The sequence below is a fragment of the Schistocerca piceifrons genome, chromosome 11 (assembly GCF_021461385.2).
Source record: "Schistocerca piceifrons isolate TAMUIC-IGC-003096 chromosome 11, iqSchPice1.1, whole genome shotgun sequence".
Classification (NCBI taxonomy): Eukaryota; Metazoa; Arthropoda; class Insecta; order Orthoptera; family Acrididae; genus Schistocerca; species Schistocerca piceifrons.
The window spans coordinates 3,714,493-3,735,049 of record NC_060148.1 but is presented as its reverse complement, the minus strand read 5'-3'; the positions used below and the strand labels follow the sequence as shown (position 1 = coordinate 3,735,049).

The 20,557-nt window shown below is 43.1% G+C and overlaps 1 protein-coding gene across 1 annotated transcript in view; it reads left to right on the top strand.

The window, feature by feature from the left end:
- Positions 1-20,557, top strand: part of LOC124720189 (neuralized-like protein 4) — a 296,164-nt gene that overhangs the window by 251,571 nt on the left and 24,036 nt on the right. The window contains 2 exon segments of the mRNA XM_047245512.1: positions 8,620-8,886; positions 18,058-18,319. Of these exon segments, the coding sequence (XP_047101468.1) occupies positions 8,620-8,886; positions 18,058-18,319 (529 nt within the window).

Below are 20,557 nucleotides of genomic sequence, written 5' to 3'. Positions count from 1 at the left end.
CTCTCTCTCTCTCTCTCTCTCTCTCTCTCTCTCACACACACACACACACACACACACACACACACACCAGCGCAGTGGCATTGTGTCAGCTGGACACAGTGCTAGGAGTCTGGCATGGTATGTTCTATTTAGTGAATTCTCACTGTTATTCGTAAGTTATTTACTTTCTACCACAACTTTTCATACCATATTTATCTTATTAATTTATATCTATACTACTGTATAAAAAGAAGTCATCATTCAGTGTTGTTACCAAAAATAATTCCAATACCAAAGAAAGCAGCTGTTTACAGTTGTGAAAATTACAAAACTATAGTTAAATAAGTGACGGCTGCAGAATACTAAAACGAATTCTTTACAGAAAAATGGAAAAACTAGTAGAAGCCGACCTCAGGGAAGCTCAGTTTGGACTCTGTAGAAATGTTGCAACATGTGAGGCAATACTGACCTTCGACTTATCTTACAATATAGATTACGGAAAGGCAAACCTACATTTCTAGCATTTGTAGACTTAGAGAAAGCTTCTGACAATGTTCACTGGAATACTCTTTCAAATTCTGAAGGTGGCAGGGGTCAAATACAGGGAGCGAAAGGCTATTTACAATTTGTACAGAATCAGATGGCAGTTATAAAAGTCGAGGGACATGAAAGGGAAGCGGTGGTTGGGAAGGGAGTGAGACAGGGTTGTAGTCTATCCCCGATGTTATTCAATCTGTATATTGAGCAAGCAACAAAGGAAACAAAAGAAAACTTCGAAGTAGGTATTAAAATCCATGGAGAAGAAATAAAAACCTTGAGGTTTGAAGACAACATTGTAATTGTGTTAGAGGCTGCAAAGGACCTGGAAGAGCGGTTGAACGGAATGGACAGTGTCTTGAAAGGAGGCTATAGGATGAACATCAACAAAAGCAAAACAAGGATAGTGGAATGTAGTTGAACTAAATCGGGTGTTGCTGAGGGAATTAGATTAAGAAATTAGAAACTTAAAATAGTGAATGAGTTTTGCTATTTGGGGAGCAAAATAACTGAATGGTTGAAGTAGAGATGTTATAAAATGCAGACTGGAAATGACAAGAAAAGTGTTTCTGAAGAACAGAAATTTATTAACTTAGAGTATAGATTTGAGTGTCAGGAAGTATTTTCTGAAAGTATTTGTATGGAGTGTAGCCATGTACAGATGTGAAACATGGACGATAAATAGTTTACATTATAAGAGAATAGAAGCTTTCGAAATGTGGTGCTACAGAAGAATGCTGAAGATTAGATGGGTAGAGGGTGTTAGGGTCATTCCATGTCAGTTCAACACAGTAAAGTAACATTTTCAACCTGATCGTCTCAGATTTCTTCCAAATTTGGTGCATTCAATGACCCAGAAGAGAGATGGAAAAATACCAATTTGCAGGTGTGTGTTAAAAGTGTGAAGAAAGTTATAGGTGTGTAAAGTTTGGAATTAGTGTGAAATTTACATGTGTCTGTCACAACATAAATGACTGTAATTCTGGTTCTAATTCAGTTACAGCAATGAAAATGGTACCATTGGAAAGCTAACTAATAGACCTTTACGTTGATATGCTTCAAGCAAGTTTCTGAGAATTTTCATACTAAAGGTCATTGACCTTGACCTTTGACCTTGAATATCTCAAAACACCCTATCTTCAATTTTTTTGAAAAAAAAAAAAAATAATTTAATTGCCCCAGGATATGGTAAATATCAAGATGGCACACCAAAGGCATCATGCTTAAAAAATTATTTTGTCAGCATCAATACACTACCAAAATGAAGAAGGTAACACACATATATGAAACACAAATTATGATAAACTACAGTCCATAAGTAATATTGTACAAAAATATGGTTTACATTATTGTAGTGGTATTATGAATTATTTACATTACATTAGATTATTTGCATTACAGTTGTAATGAAAAGGCAATGAAAAGTTATTAGATCTCTCCTCACAATTCTTCAACTAAATTTTTGATGTTTGCCATATCTAATGCAGGGAGAGTGTATGTCCTTACATTTGATGTCACTGGATCCACTCTTGTGATAATGTAATGTTTCCGATGAAACGCAAATGACAGAGGTGATCCGTGTGCAGGCAACAACTTGACCTTTACTTCATCTGTTTCTTCACAGGTTTGTAAGACATATGCAACCCAACAATGACTGTCATACATGCAGGCAGCAAATCCACGTCTATTTGTTAACAGCTTTACATTCACCATAGCAATCACCGACCCTTCTGTACTCACAAAAGAAGCAGAACATGGCTCTGTCTTTACTAAACCTTTGTTGACAGGTATTACACAACGAAGCTTATGGGTGCCTGGAATTGTCCTTGTATTTTTGAAACATCGTTTCAGCTTGGCTGTATCTTCGTGGGAAACTGATCAATAATAGAAGACACACGAAGGAATATTTTCCTTGCACCACTCAAACAACTGTCGTGATGTCAAAATACGATTTTTCGTGAGGTCGTATGAGGCTGACAAGTCTTGCTAATCTCTTTACAGCCCCCGCTACCCCATCACAAGATTCTCCACCGTGCGCTGTAGCAAAAAAGGCCATTCTGCTGTAACTTCAAAATCATCTTGATGATAGGACAGATTCATAAAGGTTCTTTCTGTTTTAGCCAGCTCATCCATCTGAAAACTAATAAATGTGCTTTGAATTTGAAAACTGACAATTTAAGAAATTGGTGAAATTTGTCTGGAAAGAATAAACACACACCGTATCATGCTGAAGGCAGTCAGATATTTCCACATATGATACATGTCGTATTTCATTAGTGCTCAAGTCTGTGTGTAGTAAGCTACAAATGGGTGAATTGTAGCCTGTGAATTATTCCAGTGGAATCCTTGTACCTCATCCCGAATGGTGAAGGAGTAATTCTCTGCAAAGTCACAAAAAACAAGAAACTCTTTTACTTACAGACCTTCTTTAGTGGTTTTACAGAAATGTGACTGCTGCCGATAGATAAATGAGTGAGGTAGGAACTGTCGCAACCTCGATGCAAACACCTCGACGAAATCGTCTGTAGACTTTGTTGTAGCCTCTAGAACTACCCTGCCTGTAGTTAACCGACACTTGTATGCAATTTCGCCAATGCAGTTCTTACCAAACAGACCGTTCAGATAATCAGATAGTCTTGTCACGCCTGGACAATAGGGACGTGAACCTAAGAAACTTGCTGGTAGTGGAGGATTACATGTAACAAATGCTACACAGTGCTTGTATGATGGTAATGTGTATTCTTCACTCTTTGTTAGTGCTTTAAGTTTACAACCTTCAATCATTAACTTGAAATTCTGGTGCAAGACACACACACACACACACACACACACACACAAACAGCACGGGTTCCACTGGCATTGGCGAGAACACTGTGCTTTGGTCGCAACTCACAAAATTTGGAGAATCCAATATTTATATCTAGGTATTTATCTTTGAAATATGCATACAGTTCCTTAAGGTTGTGCAACACTAGCTGTCTTTGTTTATGTACTGTAATTCCATTTTCTTTCACAGACACAAAAGTCTTTTCTTCCTGGCACCATACGGTTCACATCACGATCACAGTAAAAAATCACACACGCACTGAACAGTTTTCTCACATAAAGTCCTACCTGGCTTTGGATTTGGTGTCACTAATATACCGTGTTCTGTTACTAACTGTTTTGCTCTCTGTACCATGTAATTTGAAGCAGAAAAATCTTTCATAATTTTCCTTAATACTCCAACTCTTTGGAAATACAGTTAGAATTTGTCGCACATACGGTCTGAATTGTGAAACTTGTCTTTCAGCTGGGTGATAATTTCACTTTCTGCATTTTCACTCTCTTATTTTTTCCAGTTGTGCCACATAAGTATTCTTCCAACACAGAGGCTATTTTTTTCAGTTTTTGCTTTGGGTACTTTTTCTCACTCTAATTCCTAATTTTCTTCACAGGACATTCACCTAAATACTGAAGGCTACTATTTAAAGCATCGAGTGACAGATCTGATGCTACTTCATCTTCACTTAAATCTCATCTTGAAGTACCTGGCACAACTGTGGCAACATCTACAGTGGTTGTTGGGTTTTGCGATATTTTTTTTTCTACATTTACTGCAAATTTTTTGACCCAACAATACATTAGGATATTTGTTGGTCATCCTCTCCTGAACATTCCTTAAATTCTTCTGCACTCTTGCATGACATTCTCTCCCTAAAACCATACAATTTTGACTTGAAATGCATTTTTAATAAATATTACTTTACAGCACATTTACACTGCACTTTGTTAAACAAGCCACAGCCATAAAACATGTGAAACAAAACTTGCATCATATATAGAGATCAGTGGCCTAATGGGGACTAGTTGAAATAAGTCTCTCTCTGATTGGCTGTTCACTAAAACAGGCTAATGTTGATTGGTTGAAATAAGTGTCTCACATTGGCTGTTCACAGCTAGAAATATAAAGAACTGGTCTGAATAAAAGTAACTGCTACTGGCTGGTGTTATAGAAAAAACTGGATACATAAGCTGCTTACTGCTTGTTGATGGTCTACTTAAGTTGACAAAATAATTTTTTTGTGCAGGATGACTTTGGTGTACCATCTTGATATTTACCATAATTATAGTAACATACTGGAGCAATTAAATCAATTTTTTCCAAAGAAATTGAAGATGGGGGTGTTTTGAGATATTCAAGGTCAAGGTCAATGACCTTTAATATGAAAATTCCCAGAAACTTGCCATGTGACATATCAATGGAAAGATCTTTTCGTTAGCTTTCCAGTGGTACCATTTTCATTGCTGTAACTGAATTAGAACCAGAATTACAGTCATTTATGTTGCCGCAAATGTGTAAATTTAGCATGAATTCCAAACTTTTCAGACCTGTAACGTTCTTCGCAGTTTTAATACACATCTGCAAATTGGTATTTGTCCATCTCTTATATGGGTCATTGAATGCACCAAATTTGAAAGAAATCTGAGAGGGTCAGGTTGAGAGGTGTGTTGAATTTGACATGGAATGACCTGCTACTAATGAGGAGGTAGTGAATACAATTGGGGAGAATGGGAGTTTTTGGCACAACTTGACTAGAAGAAGGAGAGAGAGAGAGAGAGAGAGAGAGAGAGAGAGAGAGAGAGAGAGAGAGATGAGTACACTAAGCAGATTCAGAAGGATGTAGGATGCAGTAGTTACTCAGAGACGAAGAAGCTTGCACACTGTAGAGTAGCATGGAGAACTGCATCAAACCAGTCTCTGGACTGAAGGCCACAACAACAACAACCAAAAATGTTGAAAAATACTTGACTGATTTACATAAAATTTTTACATGATACCTTCGGGTGGACATGGCCTACATATTTTGTAATATACTTGGTATACTGTCAGAGACAGCAAAGGACTTGGAAGAGCAGTTGAACGGAATGGACAGTGTCTTGAAAGGAGGATATAAGATGAACATCAACAAAAGCAAAACGAGGATAATGGAATGTAGTCAAATTAAATCGGGTGATGCTGAGGGGATTAGATTAGGAAACGAGACACTTAAAGTAGTAAAGGAGTTTTGCTATTTAGGGAGTAAAATAACTGATGATGGTCGAAGTAGAGAGGATATAAAATGTAGACTGGCAATGGCAAGGAAATCGTTTCTGAAGAAGAGAAATTTGTTAACATCGAGTATTGATTTAAGTTTCAGGAAGTCGTTTCTGAAAGTATTTGTATGGAGTGTAGCCATGTATGGAAGTGAAACATGGACGATAACCAGTTTGGACAAGAAGAGAATAGAAGCTTTCGAAATGTGGTGCTACAGAAGAATGCTGAAGATAAGGTGGGTAGATCACATAACTAATGAGGAGGTATTGAATAGGATTGGGGAGAAGAGAAGTTTGTGGCACAACTTGACTAGAAGAAGGGACCGGTTGGTAGGACATGTTCTGAGCCATCCAGGGATCACCAATTTAGCATTGGAGGGCAGCGTGGAGGGTAAAAATCGTAGAGGGAGACCAAGAGATGAATACACTAAGCAGATTCAGAAGGTTGTAGGTACTGGGAGATGAAGAAGCTTGCACAGGATAGAGTAGCATGGAGAGCTGCATCAAACCAGTCTCAGGACTGAAGACCACAACAACAACATACTTGGTATGTAGATAGATATTTAATATTTGTACTACTGTATGCTCACTATTGTTACTAAAAGTCTGAGAATGTTTTTGATAAATTTACAGAGTTATTGACAAACTTACTTCAGTTTTTTACATGCTACTGTAATAAATATTTAGATGGCTCTAGGCTGTATATTTTTTTAAACAACAATGTACAGGCTTTTTGTTACAACCAACCGTGAGAAAGAAAATGCGGGGCTGTGCTCTGCTCTGAAAATGTACGATGTTCCTTTCTTTGTGGCAGTCTGCTTCAAGTATGATAGCAGGGCATTTAAACCATTAGATAGATTGTTTCTGGTAGTTTTACACAAAAACTGTACAAGCAACCGTGCGCTGTTTGGTTTTCCTCCTCACAATCACTTTTATTAGAAAACAGGAGTGTTCTATTTATGACATACAGGCTCGATTAGAATAGTAGTATGGAATTTGAATCGTCTAAAACTGTGCAATGCTGCCACTTGCGGATTAAAGCTGTGTTAAATACTGTCATTAAAGCCACTGTCATTGCAGATCAAGTAAATGGAGGCGTGTCTCTCAAACTGTGTGTGTGTGTGTGTGTGTGTGTGTGTGTGTGTGTGTATGTGTGTGTGTGTGTGTGTGTGTGTAGTACACGAGTGCGAAAAGCACCCAGTGGTAATAGTAATAGTGTGGGCATCTTTAGGTTCATTAAATCGTAAGATGGCAGAAGGTGGTGTGTTCCTCATTCGGATTTGGGACGCTTGTGGGCAGGTCATTTTGTGAGGTGAGGTGCCGGGCAGTGACAGTAGGCCCGAGAGCAAAAACCAAACCAGTCACTGTGTAATTAAAGTATGCAGACGAGTTAGCTGGGAGCTGACACTTTTCAGGGGTTGGGGCGCTTGCAAACCGCTGTAGACGAGCGTTTCCTCTCCCGCCGTCCCCAGCTTGCAGCTAGTGCACAGCAGAGGGAAGACTTGCACAGGAACAAATGACGTCTGCCGAAGTGACGATCTTACTTGTGGGTAGGCCCGAACTCTGACGTGCGTTATTAATTATGTACCTCTTCTTTGCCTTTCGTTCTTCGCATCAATGCCTCGTAATGCGGAACAAATTTCTACTTCCAGACTGAATTGTTTCACCCTGCAGTTTGGGCATGCACTGATGCAAAAGACACTGGCCGATTAAAACTGTGTGCCGGACTGAGACTCGAGCGCGGGATCTCTGCCTTTCGCGGGTGAACGGTCTACCATCTGAGCACGACTGGACACCCGCTCTCACAGCTTTACTTCCGCCAGTACCTCGTGCGAGCACTCCCGGAAGAAAAGCTATTGTGAAGACGTGGGTTAGCCACAGACCGGAGGGACGTTTCCAGAATGAATTTTCACTCTGTGGCAAACTGTGCACTGGTACGAAACTTCCTGGCAGATTAAAACTGTGTGCCAGGTGCAGACGTAAGGTGCCTGTAGACTAAAGCTGTGAGGACAAGTTGAGAGTCACACTGGGGATATCGTAGTTAGAGTGTGTGCCGAGATGAAAAGTGAAAGCTAAACGCAGTTTTAAACTGCCACGAAGTTTCAATCTGCCACGGCACGAAGTTTCAATCTGCCACGGCACGAAGTTTCAATCTGCCACGGCATGAAGTTTCGTACAAGGCATATTTTATCCCAGAGTGAAATTTCATTCTAGAAACACTCCACCAAAGCTGTGGCTAAGGCATGTCTCTGCAATATCTTTTCTTCCAGGAGCGCTAGTCTAGCAAGTAGGAGATGAGGTACTGGCAGATGTAAAGCCTAGAGGACAGATCATGGGCTCAGTGGGTAGAGCATTCGTCAGCGAAAGGCGAAGGCCTCGTGTTTTGTTTCAGATTTATTTCTTTTCCAAATCGTATATGTAAATGAGGAAAGCTGCACTACATTTGTAACTTCAACCAAATAATACGTGGAGTCCAGGTTGAATGAATAGCACGTATGTTAACATCTCAAATATTCATCAAATCAGTTACATTAAAACCTCCCACCAGTGTTCAGGATCAGATGTAGAATGAACCTCAGAGAACATCTCATTTGTTTATTGTAGGCTAGCATCTGTCATTCATATATTTATTCTTACAAATGTGGCACGTGTTAAAGGTAGAACTTAATTTTTGTGGGTGAGTAGGTACTTCCTCTCGCAGAGTTACTGCGATCGTCGTCCCACGTTCGGAGACTCGCCCCGGCCTTCCACGCGACTCACTGTGCGCAAATGAAAACGATCCCAAACGGCACCTTTACATTTACACTCGACGCTCCAGTTTAAAAATTTTTACTCGCAATCAACGTTTTTTGAGAAGACGACATAAGGATGAACGGTGTTCCTCCAGAGTGGTGCGTATTGCCACATGCTACGAGCACTCGTACTTCGACATTACGAGGAAATGTTAAAACGAAAGATCCGAAATTAGTTTCACACCGGCTGGGCGACCTTCACGACCGTCACGTCTGCCGTATTCCGTGTCGGCAGGAGCTCTTCGCGAGTGGCACAGACCCGCCGGCGTCGCTGTCGAACTCGCGGGCCCCGGCGTCTCCGCCGCGCTCGCTGCCCGCCACCCTGTCGGACAACGACGTGGCCAACGGGCAGCTGAAACAGCAGCAGCAGCAGCAGCAGCAGCTGCACGGTTCGGCGCCGGTCATCACACCGACAGCCGTGGCGAAGAAGTCGGCGCCGCCGTCGCCCATCAGCGACAACTCTGTCAGCCAGCAGCAGCAGCACGGCAAAATCGTCACACAGGTGAGCCGCGTGCCGCCGCAGCCGGTCACCTGTGGGCACCGCTTTGCCTCGGACCGCAAAACGGACTTCTCGCATAATTATTACAGTTGACTTGTGCGTCCGAAATCTAAAAACTGGGAATTCCGAAGTATTAATTGCCCCACGTGTTCATATGGGAGCACATTAAAATGTAACAGATTCATTGAAACAAATTACTAGTATGTAATGTGCAATGTTTGGCACTTTCTCAGAAAGATTTTTGGGCATTGCACAGTATTTGTATGATGCAGCTGCCTGTACATCTTCAAAGTGTGACTGTGGTCGGCTGATACGTCTGCCAACTTTGTATGCCTCTTAACCAGAAAAGTCCCGACAGGCGAGGCTACGAGGGTAGTCCGTAAATTGAGGTCTCTGACGCTTTTTCGTGTAGTAAACATCATTTTATTTCAAAATGAATTACACATTCTGAAAGCTCGTACTTTAACTATTTTTGAGTGTAGTCTCCATCACGATCGGTGCCGTTTTGTAGACACACCAGAAACGTTTTCCTACCTGCACTGTACGACTCTCCCGCCGACTCGTGCAACCGAGCGAGGTGGCGCAGTGGTCAGCACACTGGACTCACATTGGGGAGGACGGCGGTTGAATCCCGGGTCCGGCCATCCCGATTTAGGTTTTCCGTGATTTCCCTAAATCGCTCCAGGCAGATGCCGGGATGGTTCCTTTGAAAGGGCACGGCCGACTTCCTTCCCCGTCCTTCCCTAATCCGATGAGACCGATGACCTCACAGTTTGGTCTCTTCCTCCAAACCCAACCCTACCCTACCCGACCCAACCCGACCCGACTCGTGCGGGAAGGAACAAATGGCTGCCTTCAACTCTTCGTGACTCGTCGTGCACGTCTGTACGGCCGTCTGCGATCTTCCTGCACCACCTACGCACATTTTTTTACATCGGTACACCTTTCTGCATACACGTCGGTCAACTGGTGATGTATTTATAAGGAGTTGACACCTTAAATCACAGACATCTAATCACAGAATGCAAATGGTTCACGGCAGTACCGCCAATTTTTCCTTTCCACCGTTAACGGCTGCTACGCCGAGAATGGCTGTCACAGAAGGGTGGGGACTTTCGAGAATAGTGGTACCTGAAGCGAGGAAGGAGGTGCTGCTGCCAGATTTAAGCTAGCTCCTCAGTGCCGACGGGAGCTCGTCAGAGACCTTACTTTACGGACGACCCACGTATTTAGAAAGTGAGGTGAGATTTCTTACGAAAAATAAACAACCGCAGATCTTTCAAAAAACTGTTTCCATTTGGTTTCGTACATCTTTATTTTTCTATTTAGTTCCCATATTTTTCGAAGCATTTTTCATAACATTCTACAAGCGTTTGTATCCCTAAGTCATAGACGTCTGTAGCTCGTGAGTATAATCAGCCTTTAAATGCTTCTTCCGCCTCACTGCTCGTCGCAAAGCGCTCGCCGCTGAGAAACTTGTTTAGGTATCGGTACGAGTGAAAATCGTTCGGTGCCGTATGTGGGCTGCACAGTGGGTAAACGGTCGGTTGTGCGTCGAAAATATCTCGCCATATTTTGAGTGTGTGAGTGGCAGAATGGGGTGTGACACTGTCGTGCACCGACAAAACTCCAAACCTCGGAGGACGCACATCAAAGTTTAGTCAGGATAGCACAGTGAGTGACTGTGTTTGTCGTCATCCCCCGTCGCGTAAACACGACTGACGAGACTCGGTCGCTGTCCCGAAACGCGGTCGCCGTAACCTCCCGTGTCGGTGCGTCGAGATCGTCTGCTCGGCCTCGACTTTCGTCAGCTGACATTTAGATCCCGGATTCGTGTGAGTAATCCACATCTCGTCTCCTGTGAGAATGTTCTTCAAACATTGATCACAATCCTTACGATATCAGTCCCAGTAATGGACATCACGAGCCGTTCTTTCCATTTTCTGTTTCACAGTAAGCAGGCAGGAAACCCGATATGCACACCGGTTGTGAAATTGTAAGTGTTCAGAGACAAATTCGAGCAAAATTGTTCTATTCATATTCGGAAATTCTAGTGCTACTGTCAAAGTTGTGAACTGCCCAACTTCGAGAATCTTTTCGTCCACCGCTCTCGCAGATCTTCCGGAATTCCGGACGGTCGTCCGGTCCGATCTCGGATCACCGTGGACGTTTTCCCGTCTGTCCCCGAAAGCTCTCACCCCTCCCACACTTGCCGTCACTCGACAAAGTGGGGCGGCACTCCTCGCTTATCCGTCGACGAATTCTTGCAGCTGCAAAGTTCCTCGATTTGAAAAACTGAGTTGCTGACTGCATTTCAGTGAGCAGGCCGATCAGCTGACACTGGCACTGCGAACGGCACACTGCGACAATACCGACGCAAATTGCAGCATTCGAGGACCGAGGCGTGTCGGGAGTCGGCGTGTGCGCGCGTTTAGACATTCGCGCGGCATTCGATTAGCTACGGTGAATCGCACCTTACTCGTACCTTCCGAATAATCCGAATACTGCCACAGAGGACGTCGCATCCGGAGCCCCGTGTCGGAGAAATGTGGTTGGTCGACAGTGTCCTTAGCACTGCGGTATACGGGGCTACTATAAATGATTCGTTCATTTCCCGAGTTCCACATTTTCCAAAGTGTGCGAACAGGAGCGTTAACACTGTGCCCAACGGTCGGTGTCGATAACGTGGTGACTGAGCGAGAAAACGTGTCTAGTTTCACGTAATATGCAAGATGTTTATCTGTTATAACAGAGCGGTGTGAATTCGGAAAGAATTACAAAAAATAACTGTAGTGTAAACAGAATATTTTGTCTCAGTACCGACAGTTTAGGCGCACACATTGTCCCTGTAAACGGAAAAGTAGCGGTTGAGTGAGTGTGCCAGATGCGACTGTGGAGAGTGTAGTGTTTCCTTTCCTCGGGGTTCTGCCGTGTACATACAAAATAAAAAAATCTGATTGTGTTTTGAATTTTGAGGGAATAAGTTACGGATAAGGTGGAGTTTGTATTACTGATTGAGATAGTGCTGTAATTTGACCGTGCATGGCAGACCGGGTCGGGAACACTACAAAAAGTGGCTCTAAGGGAATAGCATCAGAAATAAGTTGAAATTTACCTTATAATTCTGTCAGAAACGTAGTGTTTATAATAATATAGTCTTCATGGCTCTGTCTCGAATACTTCTTAATTTTATTGTAGGATGTCCTTTTTTTTTCAATGTTCGTTAGTCCTCTTGTTCTCCGTCTGATGAAAATTTCTTTAAGTTGTCACTGTCTGGATTAATTTATAAATTTGGCAATAACCATTGCGAATCACTACAGAAATAACTTGAAAACGCCGTGTGATTGTTTCGTAATACAGTTTTAATTTCCACTTAAAACCATATTTAACACAGTGCCGAAAAATACACGTCTTGAACGTATGAAGACGAGAGGGAAATTAAACTAGTTGTTAAAAACAAGCACCTACTAAAAAAACGATCAAAATTACTTATAAAAATCTGTCGCTGGCACAGCGCTCTTCTGCATGCGCGATCGTAAATCATATATTTGTACTGGTGGAGGTGCGGTAGTCAAAGTACCGTTACAAGAGGGTGGGGAAAAGTTTCGTATGCCGTCCAAAAAAAACTGTCTGTGCGAGCCACAAACTGGGCGTGCCGCAGCAAACTATGTGGAAGCTTTTGCAGCGGCGATTACATTTCAAACCGTACCGTCTGCAGCTCGTACGACAATTAAAAGTGGAAGATAACGGGTGGCACATTTGATTGTGCAGCACAGTACGAGAAGCACACGCAGACGAACATTTCGCCTTACAGCTGATATTCGGTGACGGAGCAACCTTTCCTGTATCTGCTTAAGTTATTCACCACAGTGTGAAAGTGTGAAAATCCTCACAAAATTTTGGAGCACGAACGAGATTTGCAGAAGGTTAATGCCTTCTGTTCAGTGACACAGATAAAACTGTACGGGCCATTTTTCCTCTGTGAGAAGACTGTGAAGGGCACCTCTTACACCTGTACGTCACTGTCGTGGTGGTTTCTATCTAGACGACGAACTTCAGCTTCGCGAGATCGGACGTACTGTCGGAGGTGGTGTGGCTCCGTTCAGTCGGCTCCCGGGTCGTGTGCCCTGACGTCTCGCGAGTATTTCCTTTGCGGTTACACTGAGAGCGACATTTGTGTTTGCCCACCGCCGAGAACACGGGAACGGCTCCGAGAATGCGTCAGTGCCGGTGCGGTGAGCCTCGGCGGGGGTGCGCTGCGTAAGGTTCTGACGTTTTGCGGACGACGAGAGACGGTGTGGTATCGGGTTGCGAGGCACTCACATTTCTCAGTTCAGTTAACTTGCACGCTGTGTTAGCCGATCCTCTTCTCTTGGTAATCGGCTACTTCGATCTCCCCGGAAGCTTCTGCTCCGAAGACTGTAGCTTGTTAAAGGAATTTATTAAAACACTTCTCTACCTGTGGAATAAGTTCGGTACTCGTAGAATTCTTTTCGGTCCAACCACTTTATATTTTCAATTTGTCACAGACAATAACTTCTGCAAGCTAACTTGATCCTTAAACATTAGACTTATTTACACATATTCAAACAGCCAAGACTTGAAGTAATTCAAAAGTCTCTAGTCTCAAGCGAGTCCAATACATGACTGTACATAGAAATCTGTATTCGATTCATTTGTCTTTCTACAGCCAACACAAGCACTAAAGAGCACAGAATACTACATAAAGTTTCCTTGTTTTTCTCGACCCATACACAGAAACTCTGTGGACAACAGCAGGTACTCGTCTGCTGCTGTTAGGCCCCTGGGTCCGTCTTTTAATCATAACTGTGCTCTCTCCCTCAGTTTCCCCCCCCCCCCCCTTGCACAAACAAATAGATTTCCCCCCCCCCCCCCCCCCCCCCGCACAAACAAATAGTCCCCCCCCCCTCCCCCCCCCCCCCCCCAGGAAATTCTCCTGTTTGCAAGTTCTGCTTTCGAAATTCTCACCGTGTATCGTAGTATAAGTGGCCCCGTTCGCTGGCACAAACAGATAGGGACACTGTGTGCACACTCGATAGTTTTGTGTGTAATAATTTAATAAAATAACAAAAAGGTTGTGGACACCCTTACGAGGAAAAAATTTATGTGTATCAGTTCGTTGATGAACTCTCACTGTGAAGTGTCCATACATATTGTAAAGTTCAACTTTTTACCTTTAGTTTCTTGCGAGCCTTGTAAAGTGTATCATGTTGCCACTGCTTTCAACAGTTATTTAGACACTTATGTTGTTAAGTCTTCTCGATTTAGAACTTACTGTAGTTGCAGTATTCTGTGATGAATTAATTCACAAACACATGTGCATTTTATACTGTGTATTTTGCGTGTAGATTACACAAAATACTGCTTCACCTTCTCATGCAAATCGAGAGGTTTACACAGCTCTCACATTTGTCAGGACGAGAGAAGTGACTATCTTTAAAAGGTAACAGAAAACAATTGTAAAGATTCAGTTTCACTTTTTCAGTAACAAACCTGACACGTCATTGGTCATGCTGTGTAAAATCACAGTCATGTTCGTCTAATAAGTAAGTGCTGCTTCTTACAAATTCTTACATTTCAGTTTTTTAACCTACTAACAAGGGGAAGCCACAACATTGGGATCACAGATTTACCTCAAACTTTGCACGCCTCTAGTAGGCCAACAGAACAACATAATGTGCACAACTCTGGCAATTCCGAGAAAATCCTGAGAGATGTTTCACGGGTCTGTTAGCCGGGTGTACCTGTATGTAGGTGCCAAATGCTGGAGTAAAGTGTTCAGCATTTGAGCTACGGAAGACAAACTTGTACGAACTGACAGTTCGACTCCTGCTCAAAGTTAATTTTTAATCTACATTTTTTCACCACTCCTCATATTATTTAATTTATATGACATATGAGACGTAATATAATTTTAAAAAATGTTGGATTTGCATAAAATTTCAGTGAATTTCTTGTTATCTGACTGCATGGTATTTTTAATTGAATTTAATTATTAGAACATAATAGAAAGAAACATCCCACCAGGGAAAAATATATTAAAAAACAAAGATGCTGTGACTTAACAAACGAGAAAGTGCTGGTAGATAGACACGATAAAAAAAAACACACACACAAATTTCAAGCTTTTGCAACCCTCGGTTGCTTCATCAGGAAAGAGGGAAGTAGAGGGAAAGATGAAAGGATGTGGGTTTTAAGAGAGAGGGTAAGGAGTCATTCCAATCCCAGGAGCGGAAAGACTTACCTTAGACACACACATATATACAGACACAAGCAGACATATGTAAAGGCAAAGAGCTTCGGCAGAGATGTTAGTCGAGGCAGAAGTACTGACGCAAAGATGTTGTCGAATGACAGGTGAGGTACGAGTGGCGGCAACTTGAAATTAGCGGAGATTGAGGCCTGCTGGGTAACGGGAGGAGAGGACATACTGAAGGGCAAGTTCCCATCTCCGGAGTTCTGATAGGTCGGTTGGATGGATGTGTGTGTGTGTGTGTGTGTGTGTGTGTGTGTGTGTGTGTGCGCGCGAGTGTATACCTATCCCTTTTTCCCCCTAAGGCAAGTCTTTCCGCTCCCGGGATTGGAATGACTCCTTACCCTCTCCCTTGAAACCCACATCCTTTCGTCTTTCCCTCTGCTTCCCTCTTTCCTCTCTTTCCTGATGAAGCAACCGCGGGTTGCGAAAGCTTGAATTTTGTGTGTGTGTTTGTGTCTCTATCAACATACCAACCCTTTCGTTTGGTAAGTTACATCATCTTTGTTTTTAGATATAATTATTAGATCAAATACATTTATAACTATCAACAAGTAAATGAAGAAACACATCGTGTTTTTCTGAAAAGGTACACCAGTTGCGATCCACGAAATCGTTTGCACGTACAATCTGGTAAGTTACCCGGAACTACTTCACACCTCGACGCTTCGAGCTGCAGATGCGGAGGCGGGCCCCGTTTGCCGGTTAACCTGCGTAGTGGTGAGACGTTGCTAATGTAGCGAGAATGAATAGTGTAAGTGCAATTTTTTTTTAATATCACAGAATTTACACTCATTATACAAAAATGGATTTTCTCGGAATTCCAGAGTAGTGCATCTTACTACTTGCACATTACATTGTTTTAATGGCCTACTAAAGGGGTACAAAGTTTGAAGTGAATCTGCGATCCCAACATCGTGGTCTCCCCTCCTGAGTAATATGACGCACCATTTCTTGTGTATGAAATTGTGCATTTGAAAGTATACTGATAGTCATAAAGTGTTGAAAATACACTACAGCAGGGGCGGGCAGGAATCCTGCACGTGTGCAGTGCGCTTGCACGCGTGCAGTTAACAGGTGTTCCGCGTGCACACGGGGGCAAGCTGGCCACCCGCTTCTCCCCCCCTCTCCGCCCCTTCCTCCGTAAGTGCGTTTTGTTTCCTACTGTGCTTTATCGAATGAAGGAATAAGGTTGTTAGTAGGAGTGCTCGAAAGAAATCCAGGTTTGAAAGAGTACCTATTACCATTACCTATGATACGTTTTGTTTAATTATCACAGGTGGAGTTTACAATACGTTTAATGTCTGGAACAAAATTTCTACATACAGACAAAAGGAAACTTAAACTTTCATCACCGATGTTTTCTCTTAACTGAGACTTATTAATTTTTTTAACAGAAAAAAATCTGTCACAAACATACGTCGAGCCAAACATTGATATTAGCTTCGCGGCTTCACGATGGAGACGAGGAAACTCTTGCTGTGGAAAGTCGTGATAAAAGTCTATTACACGTCTTGCCAAAAGGAACTTGTCTCCCCGACAAGAATTACACTGTAGATCTATTAATTCCATTTGCAAATTGGGATGAATATCATCTACAGAAACAGCAAATAGTCTCGAGAACCATTCAAAAACTTGGGATAAATATGACATATCCCCATATCGCTTGAGAAATTCCTCTTTGATTGCACTAAGTACGGAAATACATTCTTTGCAATTCTGTTCTCGCACAGTAGACAGAGTAGGGAGGGAAATGCACTGCGTTCCCTGACGAGAGCTGTCGTTCCCGCAGCTTGAGCTTGCTAGTGAAAGCTTGCACCTTTTCAGTCATTTCACAAATTAGCTGATTTTCTCCTTGCAAACTTGTGTTCAATGCATTCGTGTGTCCGATAATGTCCACTAAATATGTGAGGCCGGCAACCCACTCTAGATCTTCTAACTTGGGGTCGTACCTTCCTTTGTCCTTTAAAAACTGATTTATTGGTGTTCTCAGCCAAAAAAATCTTTAGAGTACATTAGCGCGGCTAGGCCAGCGAACTTCACTGTGGCGTGGTATGTCACCATCTCTTCCCCAATTTCAGCCAAGTATGTGTGAAACTGTCGATACGAAAGCCAGTGGGATCTCAAATAATAAACTGCCCGAGTAATCACTTGCATAACGTCCCCCAGTTTTGCTGCTTTTGTACAGAGTACTTCATGGTGCAAAATGCAGTGGATGCTGTACAACGGTTCTTCTGTACGCTGTAGCTTTTTTCTTGGTAATCCAACAAATCCCATTTGTTCCCCTTTCATTGCATGTGCTCTGTCTGTCGTCACTGACACCAAACGTTCCCAATTTAAGCCGTCTGAATCGATAGCTTCTTCAACAGCTTTTAGGATGATACTCCCATTCCTTATCAAAAGACAGCAAATCTCCACTTCTCCGTTTCATTGATTCACTCTGCATTTTCCGGTTCTCGAAAGACAACGTTCACTATATAGTAGTCACTTCGCATCGACGTCCGCAGCTTAGCCCGGCACCGCACCGCCGCAACCTGCCGGCTGTCGCCACAGCCCCGGTCGACGACTGCACACGTGCGCTCGCGAGCCGAGTGCGACGTTTGCCCGCCCCTGCACTACAGTAAGTTTCTTGTGTGTATATATGTAGACTGTAGTGACGAACGAAAACTTGTACTCGGTAGAAATTTTCATTTGCGGCTTCAGTCTGCATACGCACATCGTAGATATTTGAGGCTCGGAAGGTCTCTGGAAGTGTATAGTTTGAGTTGACTAAGTATTTTACGTATTTGAACTGCATTCAGCTCCATCCTAGATCATCAGTTAAGGTACTCACTGTCGAGCTCCTCAGACGAGTAGACCGATCTACCGGAAGCGCAGTCACCGGGAGCCGTTTTCCGCAGGTGTCCGGAGGGACTGCCTCGCGGCGCGCCACGCCGGCCTCGACCCCGGGCGGCGGCGGGCTGGACAGCTGGGCGGCGGGCACGCCCCCCGCCGGCACCCCGGCTGCGTCCGCGGCCGCCCCCACGTCCGCCAGCTGCCCGTCCTCCGGAGGCGGCCGACTCTGTGCGCCCGCGTCAGCGACCGCCCCGCCGTCCGCCCCCACCAGGAAGTGCGACTACCACACGGTGTGCGCGCGCTTCCGCAGCTTCCTCGGCTTACCAGGTGTGTCGTCGGTCTTCCACTCGGCACAGTTTCTCTGTACTGCTAAACGACTATCGCGAAATCGGTTACACTGACAATATTTTTAAGCACCTTACAGTTTGCTTGTAACGGGCTACTGTAGCTCGATTGTTAGTGTTTCTAACATTTTCGATATAATTCCCACCTTGTTCTACACGATATCCTTATCCCACTAGTCAGCCACCCGGGCTGCCTATTACTGCTAGTACCCCATTTAGAATTTTCTAATGTAAAGCAACTCTCGAAGAGTGTGAGAAATGTGTTAAGGAAAGCATTATATTTGTCATCTATGTTATCGTCACGGTAAACATCCTGCCACTCTTCCTTGACAATGTTAAAAAAAACTCTATTGCTGTTGGATTAACTTTCCTACATAGCTTATAATTACATGTGGCATTTCTTTTAATAAAGTCTTTTAGTATTAAAATTTGTGCATCACAGTCTGAAACCACCATTCGTGCTTTTACTAACGGAATACCCATCTAGTAATAAATAATGAATAAAAATATTGTCTGTGGCTGTGCTACTCTTCCCCTGCACTCTATTTGGAAATACACAGTCTGCACCAGATCGTACGAATTTAGGATATCTACCGACATCTTTTTTCTTGCACCATCATACAGAAAATTTATATTGAAGTCACCACATATAACTAATTTCTGGTACTTCCTACAAAGTGAATCGAGAGCCCTCTCTAGCTTGAACAGAAGTGTTCTGAAGTCAGACTTAGGGGACCTATAAACAACAACAATTAGAATTATACTTTCACTAAATTCAACTGCCCCTGCACAACATTCGTATATCTATTGAGTGCAGTGCCACAATAGGTCTGGGGCCTCAAACGGAGTACTGTTTTTTATGTAACTGTGTTAAACTACAGAGTGCTCGGGATAGACTTCGGGATTTCTGGTAATGGCTAATGTGAGTAAAGATTCTCTTTGCAGTAAGAACTTGATTTTTGAAGAAAATTACATTTAACATAACTGCTGGAAATAAAATATAAGGCAAGTAAAGGGAGATACCTCTGTCTTTCGTGTCCTCTCGTCTTAAACAATAGGTGCCAAACACGACTGTAACTATCGGTGCCTGTAACTGCTGTCGCATTTGAAGGCTACTGCAGTTGTGGCTAACCGACACTGCTTCTCGGGTCTCCTCACTATAATTATGACTCGGATAATTGCAGTGTGTACCTACGAGAGTGGATCAGCCGGGCTATCCTCGAGTGCCTTTTGTCGAGACGGTGAAAAACCGTGGTTCGTAACGCGCGCGGCATCGGCGTTGAAGTGCTGTGGGGAGTGCCACGTTTGTATTCGAGTAATTCCTCACTGGCCCCCAACTGATACCATTAAAACACATTTACCTTTAGGTTTTGAAATTAAAATTAGCATACTACCGGTTACAGAGATAGTCAGGTGGGGCCGATCAATACATTTTATAATCCCCTACCGCACCTGCTAAGTTCTGGACTGTGAATGTAAACGAGGTAGACTTTTGATTGCCAGAGGGTATCTTACTCGAGTGGCAATTTGGTGGGGTCAAGGAGGGGTGGGTGGGGGAGGGTCGGGGTGAGGGGGAGCAGATTCATATCCTTGACAAATGACAAAAAAACAAAACCTTGTTTCACAATGCGCCTAGCATCTGGCACACACTGGTTTATCGATTAATAATATGATTTTGAGACACATCCCTGTTGATTTTTTAATACGTTCTAAGTTGATTTCTGAAGGCGTGCACAGTGTACACGATGTCTCTATCGGGGGAACCCTCGTCGCATCTGGAAATAAACTTTCCTGTAGATAAAAGGCGACGGGGCTATACGAGCTGAGCAGAGTAAAGTCGAACAGATATATACCGATCGCTGTCTGATTATGTGGTTCGTTGGGTTTGCAAATGATAAGCATTGTTATAATTAAAAGGTTACGTATTATCTTCTTGGTGTATCTTGGAAAATGAAATATTCACAAAAAATTTTTGGCCAGATCACTACACTAGTATGGGCCAGTTGTACAGTCCCCGGCTAGCAGCCGCTTAAATCCTATTTTGGAAGTAGTGCGGAAAGCGCATTGCATGAACGTGTAATGACACCTAATCGGAGAATAATCGCGGGATAACTAAATCGGTGATTCTGGCAGGGTTAGTGAAGTTAACTGGCAAATAACTTTCGACAGTGTCAGGAATAGTTACAGAATTAGTGATGACGAGATTGTCTGTTAGAACGAG